General features: G+C 36.7%; 1 protein-coding gene across 3 annotated transcripts in view; it reads left to right on the top strand.

The window, feature by feature from the left end:
• The first annotated feature begins 370 nt into the window (after window positions 1–370).
• The window catches only part of LOC150076517 (phosphoserine phosphatase-like), a 68,896-nt gene continuing 52,026 nt past the window's right edge, over window positions 371–17,240 (top strand). The window contains exon 1 of one of the 3 annotated variants that reach the window (XM_090387094.1): window positions 371–471. Coding sequence is in view for 2 of the 3 variants with exons in the window: in XM_090387092.1 (XP_090243218.1) it covers window positions 14,626–14,787 (162 nt within the window). In the remaining variant the exon portion in view is untranslated. Of the gene's footprint in view, window positions 472–14,494; window positions 14,788–15,328; window positions 15,454–17,240 lie in introns of those variants that run through there. The other 2 variants (XM_090387092.1, XM_090387093.1) reach the window with 2 other exon arrangements.

Genomic DNA, 17,240 nt, shown 5'->3' with positions numbered 1-17,240 from the left:
AGTCGTCAAACCTTTGAATATTGTTGCTAACCGTGACTCTTGTTGAATATCTTAAATAACATGATAATGTGACATCGAACAACGATATTACATCAGGGAAATTATGACATAAGTCAAGGAGTTTATCTCCTGGAGTCTCCCCATGTCTTATCAAGAGCACTCTCAGCTGATGATACCACCTAAGATAACATATCGAAGTTCCTCATACGTCAGTTTAGATAAAATGGAACATATCATAAATACCCCCCCCCCCACTCTATCATACACACACACACACAAAGCTCGGTATAAAGTCGACTTGTTTACGTCATTATTGCGATCACGAGTGCCCAGTGCCCCTATTAAACCTGTCTGCGCGCATTCACACCTCCCTTTCCTTCCCATCCGCTTCGCTGGGCAGACGCTTCCGCAGGAGGGCCTGTGTACTGAAGTACTTGTTGACGCCACCAACTGCTATAAACAGCAGCTCAGGTAGTCCTTTTGACCTACTCTTTTTTTTTTTCCCTTTATTCAATTCAATAATTTCATTGCCCAATAATTTTTAACCGGAAAACCATCAAACTTTTCACTGCATGCTTATTGCTGATTTTGAAAGTATGCTGTACACAGTTTCAGATTCTTGAAGTTTGTTACAGTGTTTTTGTTGTAACAGGAATGTCATGATCCAGTAGAGCAGTTGTTCCCTAAAATTCTAACGAAAGTTTCGGGAATTGGCTCCCTATTTAATTTTCTGTTTCCTTCTGGTACAGAAGACTCTTGGTTATTCTGGACCCGATTACCCCAGTTGTGGATCAAACGCAGTCTCTCTAAATTCCCACAAGCTCAAACCAAGAGTTCAAACTTGCGCTTATACTTTCGTCTAGTTAAGGTGCACAAAGTAATTTTGTCGGTCAGTCAAGAACTTTAACAGCATATATAAATTTTCGATATATGGTTTTTGATTATCACATGACCATATTTTGATACATCGACTTGATTTATTATTATTTTTTTACCATCCCTGCTTTCGACCAGCGCCAGTTGTCATCTTCAGCATGGCAGAATTAGATCTCTACAGTTCAGTCCTGTCCTTTTATAAATATGACATTCTCTTATAAAGATGAATAGCATTTATGTAAATAAATTTACGTTTTTGTCACATTTACGATTTTTTTTAATTTCATTTTGTTTGTTATAATATACAGTATATATACTAAAATAGGATATTTGCCAAGCAGCATGGCAAACCAGTAAGGGGAAAAAAACTCAACCAAATAAAATAACAGAAAAATATGTAGGGGGATAAAGAAGAAGAGGGTAGTGTTGAAGCAACGTTCCTAAAATAATTTAGAAAATTAAGTCAATTAAAAGAAATTTAGCGGTGCCCCCTTGATGGCACCCATTTCCGAATTACGTGAAATCTCACTTTTTTAAGGTGGAAACGTAGACTAACAACATTACATGACCAAATAAATTGAAAATAATAATTAATAAAATAAAACGAAATAAAAAGCTTTTCTACTACTTTTTTTCTTATTTATTTTAATATATATATTTCCTCTTATTTTTAATATATATTTTGATTACTTTTTATCTCTTTATTTAATTTTGGATTATATATATATACATATGTGTCATCGATGAAAGTAAAATAAAATAAAAATAAAAATAAATTAAAATAAAAATAAATATAGATGGAGAAGTTATTAAACACAAAATGCCGAGCCTAGTTGAAGAAAAAAAGAATGTTAAGAAACTATATAAAATTAAGTAGAATTAAATCTGAATTAATGCCGAATTAACAGGCCAATCATATGTACAAAAGCTGAAAGAAAAAGAGGGGAGGGTAATAGAGATAAAAATTATAAAATAAAAATTAAAGAATTAAAAATTGGTACATAGATCAGGGGGCTACACCTGATCATGTACCAAACACTGTGTTTCTATGCAAACTCATGCTGATGGAGAAGCTGTAGAAATGAAATGGATATAAAAAATGAAATAGATATAAAAAAAAAAAAAAATTAAATGGATATAAAAATAATTTTTTAAAATTTTTTAAATTTTTTAAAACTCCAGAAATATGAGTGATGTAGCCCCAACGCAGTGTATTTAGATTAATAAATTATGTAACGTAGTGTATTTAGAAATAAATTGAGTCGATAGTATGTAAGAACGCAAACGCAGTGTATTTAGTAAATTAAGTGTGTAAGAACGTAAGTTTAAATCAAAAGTATGTAAGTTAAATAATAATGAATAACAAGACAGCGGTATAGAAAAAGGAAGCAATTCCTTTTTCTATAAATAATAATGAATAACAAGACAGCGGTATAGAAAAAGGAAGCAATTCCTTTTTCTATACCGCTGTCTTGTTATTCATTATTATTTAACTTACATACTTTTGATTTAAACTTACGTTCTTACACACTTAATTTACTAAATACACTGCGTTTGCGTTCTTACATACTATCGACTCAATTTATTTCTAAATACACTACGTTACATAATTTATTAATCTAAATACACTGCGTTGGGGCTACCTCACTCATGTTTCTGGAGTTTTAAAAAATTATTTTTATATCCATTTAATTTTTTTTTTTTTTTTATATCTATTTCATTTTTTATATCCATTTCATTTCTACAGCTTCTCCATCAGCATGAGTTTGCATAGAAACACAGTGTTTGGTACATAGATCAGGTGTAGCCCCCTGATGAAATACCTGATCTATGTACCAATTTTTAATTTTTAATTCTTTAATTTTTATTTTATAATTTTTATCTCTATTACCCTCCCCTCTTTTTCTTTCAGCTTTTGTACATATGATTGGCCTGTTAATTCGGCATTAATTTAGATTTAATTCTACTTAATTTTATATAGGTTCTTAACATTCTTTTTTTCTTCAACTAGGCTCGGCATTTTGTGTTTAATAACTTCTCCATCTATTTTTATTTTATTTTACTTTCATCGATGACACTTATTTATATACATGTATCCTGTTTTGCTGCTTTTCGCATTCAGGTACACGTACTGTTTTTCCTGTTTTTCCTTTTTTTCCACTTCTTCGTTTTCATATTTCATATATATATATATATATATATATATATATTAATTTTTGCATTCCGGTGTAATTTAAATTGCTAACGGACACTGATGGGCTTAATTCGCCAAATATCAGAACGATTATCTAATGTATATGTATAAATATCAATTGCATATACAGTGAGTTAGTTACACTTTATTAGTTACAACTGTCCTTTTCATGAAATAGAGTAACATCGCGTGTTTGTACGTGCGATATAAAGCATGGTGAGCTAATACGTATCAATGTAGTATGTGCACGATTTATCGGGAGAATGGATAAAATGAAAGATTTAAGTGACTTTTCAAGTGCCAGACAAGTTAAGATGAGCATCTTGAAAACTGAAACCTTACTGAGGTTTTCACGTACGACTCTGGTGTATTGAGATTGGTCCAGTAACCAAATCCTGTTTTCGTTCGCAGGATCCAGCCAACGGCGATCTTGTGATTGGAAACATTTAGTTAATACGAGAAGCTAACGGAGGCTGACAAGATTTGTGCAGGGTAACGGAAAGGCTATAGCCAGTCAAACAAACACCGTAGTACACACAGTCGTAACCAAAGAAGCATTTCAGAATGTATAACTCATCGTACTTTGACAGAACCAGATTCCATTCCTGTCAGCAAAAAACAACAAAGGACTATTCTAGGGTCGAGAATACCAGCATTGGCTACAATATTGGAAAAATGTTGCTTGGCATGATGAATCACGATTTCTGCTGTTTTACGCCGTGATGGGAGGACCAGAATATAATAAAAACAGCATGAATCCCTATAGCTATCCTATTAAACGTTAATACTGGCGATATACGGAGAGTGTTTTCTCGGTGCATCATGAAACAAGGTCATTTTCATGAGAATGAATTCACCTGTTGCGGTTGTCTTCTCAGTCACAATAATTCAATCCAATTTAACACCTGCTGGATGAAGCAATGACCGCTCTGGAATAGATATGAAGTATGTTGGATCTCTGGATGATTGGATACGGATCAACCATCCAGTTTGCAACTGTGAGAAGTAATTGAGTGGACATGGACTAGCATCCGTCTGGCATGCTATCGACACCTCGTTGATTCAATACCACGATGAATCCAGGCTTCTGAGACATAAAGATGGGGAAAACCTATATGCGTTAAGGTAAGTGTATCTAATAAAAGTGGCCACTCAGTGTATATTCCTAAATTAATTCCACTTGTTTTAGTCGTCATGCTGAATACATTTTGTAGCGAATAAGTCACCCGTAGTAGATTTTATATGACTTCGCTAAATATGCAACATTACGTTGACATTAAACATTAATATTCTTGTTAACATTAAACTTGGTACATTTATCTGGGACTAAATGACCGCCCCAAAGTATAAATAGAAAACGTTAATAACATTACGCTATATTGTAGCAAAAATTAAACAGTAGTTCTGTTGTGGCCACGTTTTGCAACTACTTGGGCTTCACTAACAAGTTGCAATACTAGAAATGAAATCCTTTCCGGATTCATTTTATGGCATATATAAAACTGTATGGATAAATGCCATTTTTGTAGAGACGTTTTTGTGCAAGTGCTTTCACCAAATAACATTCAGCCAAAAACAACAACAATAATCCAGAGATCGCAAACATCTCGTTGATGCGATACGTCAAAACTTGCGCAAGATAACAAAAGGTCATCCAGTGAAATAACAACGTGGTAGGATAGTGGTAACAAAACGAACGTTTCAGGAATACCAATTTGTACTCAGGAAGTTTTCTGAGCAGTTTACACTGCTCAGAAAACTTCCTGCTCTGCTTTCAGCCAGGAAATACCAAGATTTGCTATCGATGATTTATCGAACATTATCCCGTAGCGATAAGGTAATTCCACTGTATAAGGCAATTGTAAGACCACATTTGGAATACTGTGTTCAAGTATGAAGACCTCATCCGAAAAAAGACATTGAACTTTTTGAAAGGGTCCAAAGACGAGCAACTGTCATGATGAGATAGGCAAAAGAGCGCCTACACGAGGAAAACTCCGTATATGTGGACTACATATTTGCAACCAGACACCTGAGAGGTGACCTGATAGTAAAATGAACGATGGCGGAATTTTCACTGTTATAGAGAATTCCAGAACTTGGGGTTATAAACTGGCCGCCGTAGCCTAGTGGTCAGGCGCCCGGGTGCATAAGTACACGTGCCTTGAGTGACCGGGGTTCAAGTCCGTGACTGCTAAATACGGTGCTATTTCTTGTATTCTGTCTGTCTTGTGAACTCCTCTGATCGTTTGGTCGTCCCGGAGTATAAACAGAAAATTTATTTATTTAAATTAAAATTACAGGGAAAGAGGCTTGGACTATATTGTAGGGAGTTTTCTTTTAGGCAGCCAATTGTTGATTGCTGGAACTGCTGGCCTTCACAGGTAGTTGAGGCCGACAGATTGAATAAATTCAGAGGTCAATTGGCTAGTTACGGGAGGAGGGAAGCAAATAATTTGTATCTTCTTATCTACTCGGTTTTTATTATTATTATTATTATTATAATTAGCCATATGGTGCAAGGAAGCCTTGAGGCTTTTTCTGCACCAGCCAAAAAAAAAAAAAAAAACATTCTGAGTTATCCTGAGAGAGAGAGAAAGTGTCAGAATTAAAAGGGAATCACCAAAAAAGAGAAAAATGATGATATCCAGCTAAGGACCCTGGGTGTGCCAAGCCCATACTCACCAGATATGAGCCCCTGGGGTTAAATTTTATTTTTATTTATTTTTTTTCTATTTACGTGTACATAGTTTAGTTCGGTCTTCGTGAACAAAAGCAAAATAAAACAATAATTGTTTCCATCTCACGCAGACCATGTGGTGGGGTTGCAGAAGTCATTTTCTTTGCCATAGATGCTATACATCGGCAGATTTATGGTATCCGTAGAGAATTAGCAAGTTCTGGATTGGATTTTTTAAAATTCAGATTTTTTTTTTTTTTAGGTTATGCATTTTATCCTGAGTATTCACGTTAGTTCGTTATTGTTATATAATGCAATCGCTCTGATCCCTATAATCTACAGAAAGCGATAGTCGCCAAAATGTTAATTGGTCAAGTGGGTGACTTATTTGCCTAAGAAAGGTTGTGGATTCTAATCCCGTCTCCGGCATGTATGTGTGTTGTGGTTGCCCAATACTTTTTAATGATCTATAAATAGCAAATATGATTTCGGCAATCGAAAGGCCTTAAAAACTAAATACATACAACTGAATGTAAACTGAATACATGTTGTGAACTAGTACTCGCGAAATGAACGATTTTATACATTGCAAATAAATAGAAATAACGACAACAGTAGATATTAAAATAGAAAGAAACTGGTATTCGGAAATATTTAATGGAACATAACATATAAATTTAGCATATGCGGTTTTTTTTTTCACTAGTTCAAGCCCAGCCATTTTCTCTTTGCCCTTGTGTACTCAACTACTTTCGAGAGAGAGAGAGAGAGAGAGAGAGAGAGAGAGAGAGAGAATTACATGAATCGAAATGAAATAATTTACTTAACGGGTGTAATAAATTGGTCACATTTATATTAGTACATTCAATAATATGTATGTACTAATATGTGTTTAATTAAATTTGTTTGTTAGCCTAACGTGGTGTGGTTGATCTCTCAAATGTCTTGCTAATTAGCCGTTTCACAGACACACTACAGCTGGAGGTTCTGAGACCATAAGTAGTCAGAATTGTGTTTTGTGTCCGCCTGTGGCTTCAATATGTTGGAAGATGCTTTAATAAAAGGAAAATGAAAGATATTGGCATTATCTATCTTACAATTTCCATTTATATATATAAAAACAAACGAGCGAGTATAGTTTCCTAAGGATGTAAACTTATTCTGATCTAGTGATTTGAGCTATTTCTAGATTATAAAAACACTAGGAAGCAGTTCATTACCCTACACAAATGAACCTTCAGCCAGCCCTATATGTTTAATGACTATTTGGGTTGGCAGTGTCCCCAGATATGTATTCGAACTCGTACATTACAAGATCGAGCATGTAGACTGCCACAAATACGATGCACAGTTCATTATTAACTGTTGTGCTGGTTTATTTGTGCAACAAAAACAATGTTGTTCTTGTTGTTGTTATTTGGTTTTTAGGAGCATTAGCAACTAAGGCCATATTACTCCTGGAATATGCGGTGGTCATTCCCTGACCTTTCCGCATCCTCCGTATTTGGTGGTGACTGGCTCGAACCCCGGTCAAATCAAGAAGCGTGTGCTACGCACTGCTGCTCCTTCCCACCTGGCTACGGAAGGACCAACAACAAAAACAATAAACTAATGGCAGGGATGGCCACACAGAGTTGAAGAGAAATTTCTTTCTTTATTCATTTATGGTATGTATTTCAAAAAGAAATAGGAGGGTAATTCAAAGGAGAACAGCAGAAGCTATTAAGCATTTTTTTTTATCCAAACTTCATTATTAAGGAACCTATTTGTTTTTCAGCGTAATCTCCTCCGTTTGCAATACATGCCTTCCATAACGAAACTAATGCAGCACAAAATTTTAGTTGACATGAAACAACGAAGGGTTCATACGTGTTGGGTTCTTCAGCATGAAGCTGAAGAAAGATGGTCGTCTTTGTCAGTCGATGGTACGCATAATCTTAGCGGTACGCCAACACAACTGAAATTGGGAAAACTGAATTGTATAATCTCAATAACTGTATTGTATCTAAATTGCTGGGAACCATCCAGCACACCATCCTTCTTACTATTACAAGGGCATGCTACACAGTTAGCAACCCAGCCCTTCAATTTAGGTGCAGGTATACTTGCGTGTACACCAATGCTAGGAGTTTAGTAAATAAATTTGATGAATTTGAGGTATTGCTCAAAACATCGAAGGCAGATATTGTTGGGATATCAGAGACGTGGTGTCACACAGATATAAGGGATGCGGAACTGCAATTTGGGGAGTACAACGTCTACAGAAAGGATAGACAGGATAGGAAGGGGGGAGGTGTTATGCTATTAGTTAAGAAACACATAAAAACCAAGGAAGTGAAGCCAGTCGACATCGCTGGACAGTGCAGTGTGGAGTCAGTTTGGTGTGACATTAACATTGGGAGATCAAAATTGAGAGTAGGAGTGTGCTATAGGCCTAATGACTCTGATGAGTATAATAAGGAACTGTACAGGGAAATAGTGGGCCAGTAAATCAGAGTGTCTTATAATGGGAGATTTTAATTTCCCAGATATTGACTGTAATTTGGGGGCTGGATACTCACACACTAGCAGGGCTTTTGTGGATTTATTGGATGATTGTTTTCTACATCAGCATGTTCGGGAGGCAACTAGAGGGAGTAATACTCTTGATTTGATTATCAGCAGTGATTCTTCATGCATTAAGAATCTGCAGATAAATGAACCACTAGGTGGCAGTGATCACAGTGTGCTGAAGTGGGATTTACTCAAAGAGGTAACTACCATTAGGGGTAAAGGGAAGGGTTATTGCTTCCGTAAAGGCGACTACGATGGACTGAGACAGTATTTAAATTCTATACAGTGGGACCAACTGATGATGTTACCAACAGCAAATTCAAAATGGGAAGCATTCAAAGAACTTATCTTGGAAGCTACTAGGCTTTACATACCAACTAAGAAATATTGTTCAAGGTTTAGGCCAAAATGGATGTCAGATGAACTAATGAGGCATATGGCAGAGAAGAAAAATGCATGGGATACTTACAAATTAATACATGACACAGAAGCCTATGATAGATACAAGTTGATATGCAACCAAGTTACAAAGGAGGTTAGGCAGGCGAAGGCAGATTACGAGAAATCCTTGGCAAGGGATGCAAAGAAAAACAGCAAAGAGTTCTTTACTTATGTAAACTCTAGAAGGAAAGGGATGAATCAGATTGGTCCACTTGATATTGATGGGTCAAGTGTTGATGATCCTGCTCAGGTGGCTAACAAACTAAATGAATATTTTGCATCGACATTCACACATGAGGAGTTATTCAGCGAGGGGAATGCCAGAGGTGTATTCATCTCTAGCAGTAAGTTACAGAATCTTGAAATAACTGGGAGTAAAGTGGAGGAGAAACTGTTGAAGATAAACACAAGAAAGGCACCCGGGTGGATGGGATCTATCCAGTTATATTAAAGGAGGCAGCAAAGGAAGTAAGCAAACCCTTAGCCATAATTATGAGAGCTTCCTTGGACTCAGGGGAGGTACCCATAGACTGGAAATGTGCAAATGTGACCCCAATTCACAAAGGAGGATCAAAGGCTGACACAAGTAATTATAGACCTGTGAGCTTGACTTCTGTTCCAGGAAAATTAATGGAGGCACTGGTTAAAGACGCACTGCAGGATCATTTAGACAAGACTTCAGTTATAGCTCAGACACAGCATGGTTTTGTTAAGGGGAAGTCTTGCCTGACCAAATTGATTGGATACTATGATGCAGTCACAAAAGAACTGGATGCAGGGAATAACTTTGATATTATATACTTGGATCTTAGAAAGGCTTTTGATACTGTTGCACATGGAAGACTGCTACACAAATTGGAGCAGTGTGACATTGGAGGCAAATTGCTGCTATGGATAAAGGGGTGGTTGAGGGGGAGAAGACAGAGAGTGGTAATCAATGGACACTGCTCATCGTGGACTGATGTTATTAGTGGAGTCCCTCAGGGCTCAGTGTTGGGTCCATTATTGTTTTCTGTATTTATAAATGATATTGATGATGGTATATCAAGCTTAATGTCCAAGTTTGCAGACGATACAAAGGTTGGCAGGGTTGTCAAGGACACTACTGACACTATGCTTCTGCAACAGGATCTGGAAAGGTTGAGCAGATGGGCTGAGAGGTGGCAAATGAAGTTTAACATTGACAAATGTAAAGTACTACACATGGGAAACAGCAACCCCAGAGCAACGTATCAACTCTATGGTACAACACTGACAGTGGTAGAGAATGAAAGGGACTTGGGGGTGGTTGTGCAGGCAGATATGAAGTTCTCTGAGCAGTGCAGACGGGCTGTAAGAGTAGCTCATGGAGTATTGTCAATGATATACAGGAATTTTTCCAGCAGGGATAAGGAGGTGATTATTCCATTGTATAAGGCGATGGTCAGGCCACACCTAGAGTACTGTATACAGGTCTGGAGGCCTCATTTCAAGAAGGATGTAGAGCTGCTGGAACGAGTACAGAGAAGGGCAACAAGATTAGTGAATGGAACAAAGGGGTGCTCTTACGAAGAAAGGCTTAAAGTTTTGCAAATTACAGTGTCTGGAGACTAGGCACCAGCGAGGTGATCTGATAGAGGTGTATAAAGCCTTGAATGGTTTAAGCATGCTCAATGCTGATGGGATTCTTCCTCTAGCTCAGAATAATCACCTGAGAGGGCATAAATTCAAATTGAGGAAAGACAGATGTAGGATAGACGTGCGGAAATTTGCCTTTAGCCAGCGGGTGGTTGGTTGGTGGAACAGACTTCCATCCCTTGTGGTGGAGGTTGATAGCCTAAATAAGTTTAAGGCTCAGCTGGACAGGTATTTTGAACGAACAGAGGGGTGAAGTGGAAGTGGTTTTTTTTTTTTTTTTTTTTGGCTGATGCTGCATAAGCTTGCTTTCTTGCATCAAATGCCTCTACTAATGCTAATGCTTCAGGTTCTTGCGGGCGACCTTCCGCTTGATCTGGAGGTTATTCGAAGGGGCCTCCACTAATGTCTATCCAGGGGTATACCAGTAACTATCCTTGGACACTCCATCAATAATCTGAATGAAATCAGGCAGGAAAAGAAACAAATTGCCATCCTACTACTTCAGACTTGGCAGGACAAATGGATTGCTACCGACAAGGGCCCAATCACCAAGAAATTTATACCTTATATGAATGCAATATTTCTCAAATCTCCAAATTGATTCTCTCCTGGTCTTTATACCACCTACCTCATTACCGGACAAGGATCAATAAACCATAAACTAACATCCATGGGAATCATTGACAACCCCTACTGTGCATGTGGTGAAATAGAAGACTGGAACCATCTAGTATATACCGGTCAACGCTATGGGGACCTCTGCAGCATCCTGTTTACTCGTATACAAGATAACACTCAAGGAAATGAACACTTATTCATCACAGAAGAAAACTACTACTATGAGTTTACCAAGTTTGCACAAGACGGAGCACCATATTGCCAACACAAAATAGGAACAACCCAAACATCTGATCCTTACCTAACTGGCCAACCAATCTTAACCTGGATAGGATCAACTGGTGTACGGGCCACCTGATTCCTCAGTGGCAACTTACACGCAGCTCACTTGCTGTGTCTTATTTATCGTTCTTCTCAGGTTCCTCTTTCACCTGATTGCGCTTATTGCTCCATTGATAACCTGAAGGATGCCTTCGCCTACATCCTCCATATTTCTAACTATACCCTCCTTTATTGCGTACACTCTGTACTTCCCCGACTCAACATATTTATTTTTATTTTTTTATTTATTTATTTTTTTTTTTGTCTCCGTCCAGGAAGTCCTGGCGGAGACAAGCCAGAGAATAATGGGCAGCCTGGCTACCTCCTAGTGGTGTGTGTGTGTGTGTGTGTGTGCGGGCAACGTGGAGTCCCACCAGGGGCCCTGCGGCCAAATGCCAGGACACACAACAGAACCTAACGCAATATGTCATATACAGCACACACTTTTCTGGCATTTTCAGTAGTACATCTTCACAGCGAATATATGGTTCAGTTGTGAGAAACCACAGGTGGCGCCTGACCCTAATACTATGCACTATGTATCTAAATTGCAAGTGCCTTTCTTTTTTGTGTGTGGGGGGGGGGGGTACTCTGCTCAAAAAAGATTGCACAACATTAGTCTATGCTATGAAGTAACTAGAGATGAGTCATGGATAAACTACTCGTACTTTTAGCCTGAACGTTTGCGGGCAGTAAAGAGCAGCATCGTTCCAGCTCCCTAAAGCTAAAGGAGTTCTACGTTATGCCATTGCAGGAGAGGTGATTGCTGACTGTATTAAAGGGGGGGGGGGGGAACTAATATGGAGAGTTACATAAAGATAGTGGACAAAATCGAACAATTAATAATCGAGAGATTTCAATAATCTAAAGAGCAGATTATGACCTCTTGATTATGCCCATCATTACATTATCAAGACAAATGTTAACACCGCTTCATATTTCAACATGCTCACGAGCCATCTGAAGCCTGCAGTACCAACCAAACATTGGGGGCGAATCACAAAAGGCAGTTTATGATTACAGTATGGCAATGCCTGTCCTCGCAGTGCTCATGCCACTACTTGAAACCATTTAAGGGCTAAGTTTTGGAGTGCCGACACATCCTTTTTATTCCTTTCATTCCTCGTTTCATAACACAGAAATATTTTACTATTATCGGTAGCGTTTTATGACAACCTTTATATAATGAGAACCAGGGATTAATCCTTGGGTTTCGTTATTTGTAGCACTTCTGGACCCGACATTTATATATTTTTAAAAATAATATAAAATAAAATATTGGTATTCTACTTGCATGGAAATTCTAAAATTATTGGCAAGTAGATGGACGGAGAACTTTAAATACTTCATCAGTACCGAAGAAAAACACAAAATACTTAAGACGATGGAAGTACAATGCAAGTGATCATTATACGAAGAACTCAATATCATAAGCACTTACAAGTCATTGCAACTGGAAATCGGCGAATTGCGTAGAATAAATGCACCAAACTGTCTCGATCGATTCTGATCATGCAGACGGGATACTTCCAAAGTTTTCCTCTCTCTCTCTCCCCCCCCACATCACACCTTTTGGCGAAATCAGTTAAGGCCCATCTTTCGCTCCACTTGAACGTACTTGTTTATTTTCTTCCGAAATGAGCATTTCATCTCTAATTTGCTCTTTATCATGACAATCACTGTGTTACTCTTAATCTTTTTACCCTCTTTTGTTTCACTATATGCTTGCACTGTCTTCGCGTGTAGTAGCACTACTGTTATAATCCACCCCAAGGACTCACATCTGGTGAGTATTGGCTTGGACCACCCAAGATCCTGAGCTGGATATCATCATTCTTCTCTTTCTTGATGATTCCTCTCTCTCTCTCTCTCTCTCTCTCTCTCTCTCTCTCTCTCAGGGTAACTTGGGAATTTTTTTTTTTTTTGCTGGTGCAGCATAAGCCCCAGGCTTCCTTGCACTATACGGCTAATAATAATAATAATAATAATGACGCTAGGAACTTATGAGCTTTTTTTTCATTCCGTTGCTGAGGTTTCAGGCGAGAGAGCAACTCGGAAACTCGGGTTTTTCGTCCAGCAAATTGACTAGAGAATACAGCAGTTAGTGACATAACACACACGGGTAGATGACGTAATTATTCTTCATATTAGGGTCATTGGTGACCCTAATATGACTTCTTTATATATATATATATATATATATATAAATAAAGAAAAAAAATATATACACACACAGTTTTCATAGACTTGAAATATATATTCGAATCATAGAGACTTGAAATATATGTAACTTTAAAAAATAAACACACAAAAAAAGATGTCGTAAATTAACTAATTTAATGAACAGCCCATTTTTATTTGAGGTATAATATATTGCCTGCCAAAAAATTAAAACTACAATGAAGATGTAAACTCCTGGAACTAGCTTTGGGCCGTTCGGGGTATAAAAAAGATTTTTTAAAAAATCTAAAATTAGATTAAAAAAAACTCAGATTTTTAAAAACTATATTTTCTTATATAAAAATAGAATTGTACTTGGATGGCCTTTTTTTTTTTTTTCCCCCTCCCTACACTTAATTGTATTTAATTAATCTGTGCTCAATTTAGGAAATAATATTAGCGTTGTTAACATTTATTCAGACTACGCTTTGTTCCTTTTTTTTTTTTTGTCATTTCCAGAATCAGTTTTGTCCAGGTTTACATTCCTAAAAATTTGGTCCTTCTAATTTATCCTACCCTCGTTTAATATTATGTTAATTAATAATGCTGACAATAATGTTAATAAACTGTCGCCTTTTTGAGTGAATAAAACTCGTCGGTTATCAGATGTACTGCTTAAGCGAAACTAGGGAATTTCTCGGGTGGGCGCCCTCTGTTGTTAAAAACAAAGTCGTTGACAGCATTTCTTTAGATGTATATTGTTTATGCATATTGTATTTATTTGTAGGTAATTACTTCGTTAATAATTTAAAGTCAGTTCTTAATGTTTTTGCCATGAGCTATTCCACTCCTGTAAATCACGGTTGAGAAGTAAAGAGGACTTGGCTTTTATTTATTTATTTATTTATTTTTTAACTCCAGTTGCTATGCGTAGAAGTGCAGCAGCGCCATCAAACGAACAAATGACAGCAAAATGTATTTCCTAAGTACCTTTAAATTATTGATTGAGAGATGTATGCCCATATTCAGGTTTACCTATACTATAAGATGCTGATGTTACCGGACACGTACTAATAGTACTTTACTACTGTTACATATTAGTGTGAGTTTACTAACAACCGCATATGGTGATAAATTTTACACCCGTGACTTATCAACGTGTGACATGTTTCTACTTAGAGCGCCCGTATGGGCTAAGTACATTCAGAGAGGAATAGGTGCTCTTTTTTGTGAAAGTTATTTGAATCAACTAGAGAATTTTTCCCTTACTAGGTTTTATGGTCATTACAGACGAAATACAGCAGTATGTCCCCATCTATACAAAATGGTATGGATTAGGTTTTTCTTATTTTACTGTGTTGTGTGTGTAATGAATACATAGAGAGAAATTGCAGATGTATGTTGGTATTAATATATATAATGTATAAACAGTAAGTTATACCTATATATCAGGTCTGTGTGTTTTTTACTGAATTAATATAAACATAATAGCTGGTAAAATAATGTTTTTACATATAAAACCTACCATTCCAAGAAGTACAATGCTATCGATGCACTGGATTCTTCAGTTTGACGCATTTCTGAAATGTGATTAAGTGCAAGTACAAAAACGCCATTCAATAGTGCAAACTCTTTGCAGTTATCCAGTAATTGAAACTGTTGACGAAATCGTTCTCGTTGAACCGTACGGATCCATCTTGCATTAAAAAAAAAATATATATGAGATGGGAGAGTTGAGGGGGGTATGAAGGGAAACAACGGAAAGCTTCGTTTGAAACGTTCAATAATAGCGGTATAGGAAAAATCCTCAGCTGTGGGAATTTTCCACACGCTATAAGGGCGGCTTGGGCTGCCTCCTGATTTGCTACTCGGCATGACGTACAGCTTGGAAACACATGAGAACTTAACCGCAGAGGTTGAACGGCCGAATGTTACTAGCATGCGGAATAGTCACTCCGAATGTCCAGCACGGTACAGAGGGATTTTCCTGCCCGTAAGTCGATGATCTGTCTGTTGATAACGTTTAAAGATAATAATACCAATAAACCTAGCTGTAAAATATATTTATTGTACACATAAAAATAACTTGGTAATATTCATTTTTAATTATAATTTTACAGATGAAAAATGGATTCATTCCTTTTTAAATTTTACATATTTTTGAACTTCAGTTGTATATGTCTGTATATTTGTGAATAAGAAGAATTAGGTCAAGTAAATAAGGGAAAAGAACCAGTTTTTTTTAGAACAGTATCCTGAAGTGGAATGCCCTTTAACGCATTTCATTGGCATCATTTAATTATCCTATGAATATTAATTCTCCAATGAACAGTACGAAAATAGGAGAAACAAATTTTTCCTGGGTTCGTACTGTTCTGGTAATACCTAAAGTATTATCTTGATGATGACATTAAAGAAAAAATAAAATAAGATGGCAGCTACTAAACAAGAAAAACTAGATATCGTAATACTAATAATATTGAATTAATTTAAATAGTTTAACCTTTAATTTTTTATAAAATGTATTATAAAAATATAAAAAAGTAATATTTTAAAAGTAAAAGTGTATTTGATTGGACTTAACCTGTAGTAAATTTGTTTTCCTGTTATTTATTATTTTAATTAATAAAATCCTGTTTCTCAATAAGAAAAGTTTCATTTGCATTTGGTCTTACTGCCCTCATAGTACTAACTCAAGTAACTAGACTTCTGCATTTGGTGGCATGCTATCAACACATAGTGTAAAGTAAAAGGGGACAAATTAACTATGAACAACTTTGTGTGTACGGGGGATTTGTGGTTGGGTGCATGCAGTGTTGTAGCATGGCCAATAAATTCTTGAGTCCTGTCAACAGATAATGTTCTTGTGATAATTGATATATCATGCTAAAGTAAACACCAATTTAATAATTACCTTTTTTAATAGTTCACTGGCTTAATAATTGTGTACCTTACAATGATTGCCATCATCTACAGATGTTAGTATACTGTAAAATTTTAGATGGAAGGAAGTGAATCTTCATACTCACTTCTCAACAAGTCAACAATGAGTGCTGAAATTTGTCAGGGTGATGGGAGAACCCAGGATAGTTTGATATTTAATTGGACTTAACTTGTAGTAAATTTTTTTCCTCTTATTTATTGTATTAATAAAAAATTCTCTCTTTATACTCCAGGACAATCAGATAAGGTTAGAGGAGTTCACAAAATAGGGATAATATAAGAACATCACCTTATTTTAGTAGTCGCAGGCTTGAACCATGCTCACTCAAGTGGATGCACATCTCTACCCTTGTGTTTGATTATTCAGCCATGGTAGCTGTCAGTTGCAATGGTTATTCAAATGAAACCACAAAAGTTTAAGTTTTATTGCACAAACAACAAGGAAACTGTGCATGCCAACCTTCAGTGTAGCCCCCCCCATTGTTTTTTCCATGTGCTTTATTCAGTACGTCTGATGAATGGATCCTTAAGAGAGAGAGAGAGATAGGGTATGCGATCAGTAATGAAGCCATTAATGTGACTTTCTCTTAGTATGTCTTTGTTCGCAAAACAAAGTGGAACCAAATTTGGTGAGTATGAAGGAGGGATAATACCTCAAACTTCACATCCTGTATGTGATGCTGTAGAATAGGCAATATGAGGATGGGGTTATTATGCTACAGGCACATGCCTAAGGGCATCAGTTGCTATCAAAGTTTCTTTGATTAAAGGCTTTAATTGATTTAGAAGCACATCATAGTATTTGTCACTCATTACCATTTCTCCTCTTTCCAGTGA

The sequence above is a fragment of the Mastigoproctus giganteus genome, chromosome 13 (assembly GCF_048544385.1).
Source record: "Mastigoproctus giganteus isolate SK-2022 chromosome 13, ASM4854438v1, whole genome shotgun sequence".
NCBI lineage: Eukaryota > Metazoa > Arthropoda > Arachnida > Uropygi > Thelyphonidae > Mastigoproctus > Mastigoproctus giganteus.
This window is presented reverse-complemented; position numbering and strand designations above follow the sequence as displayed.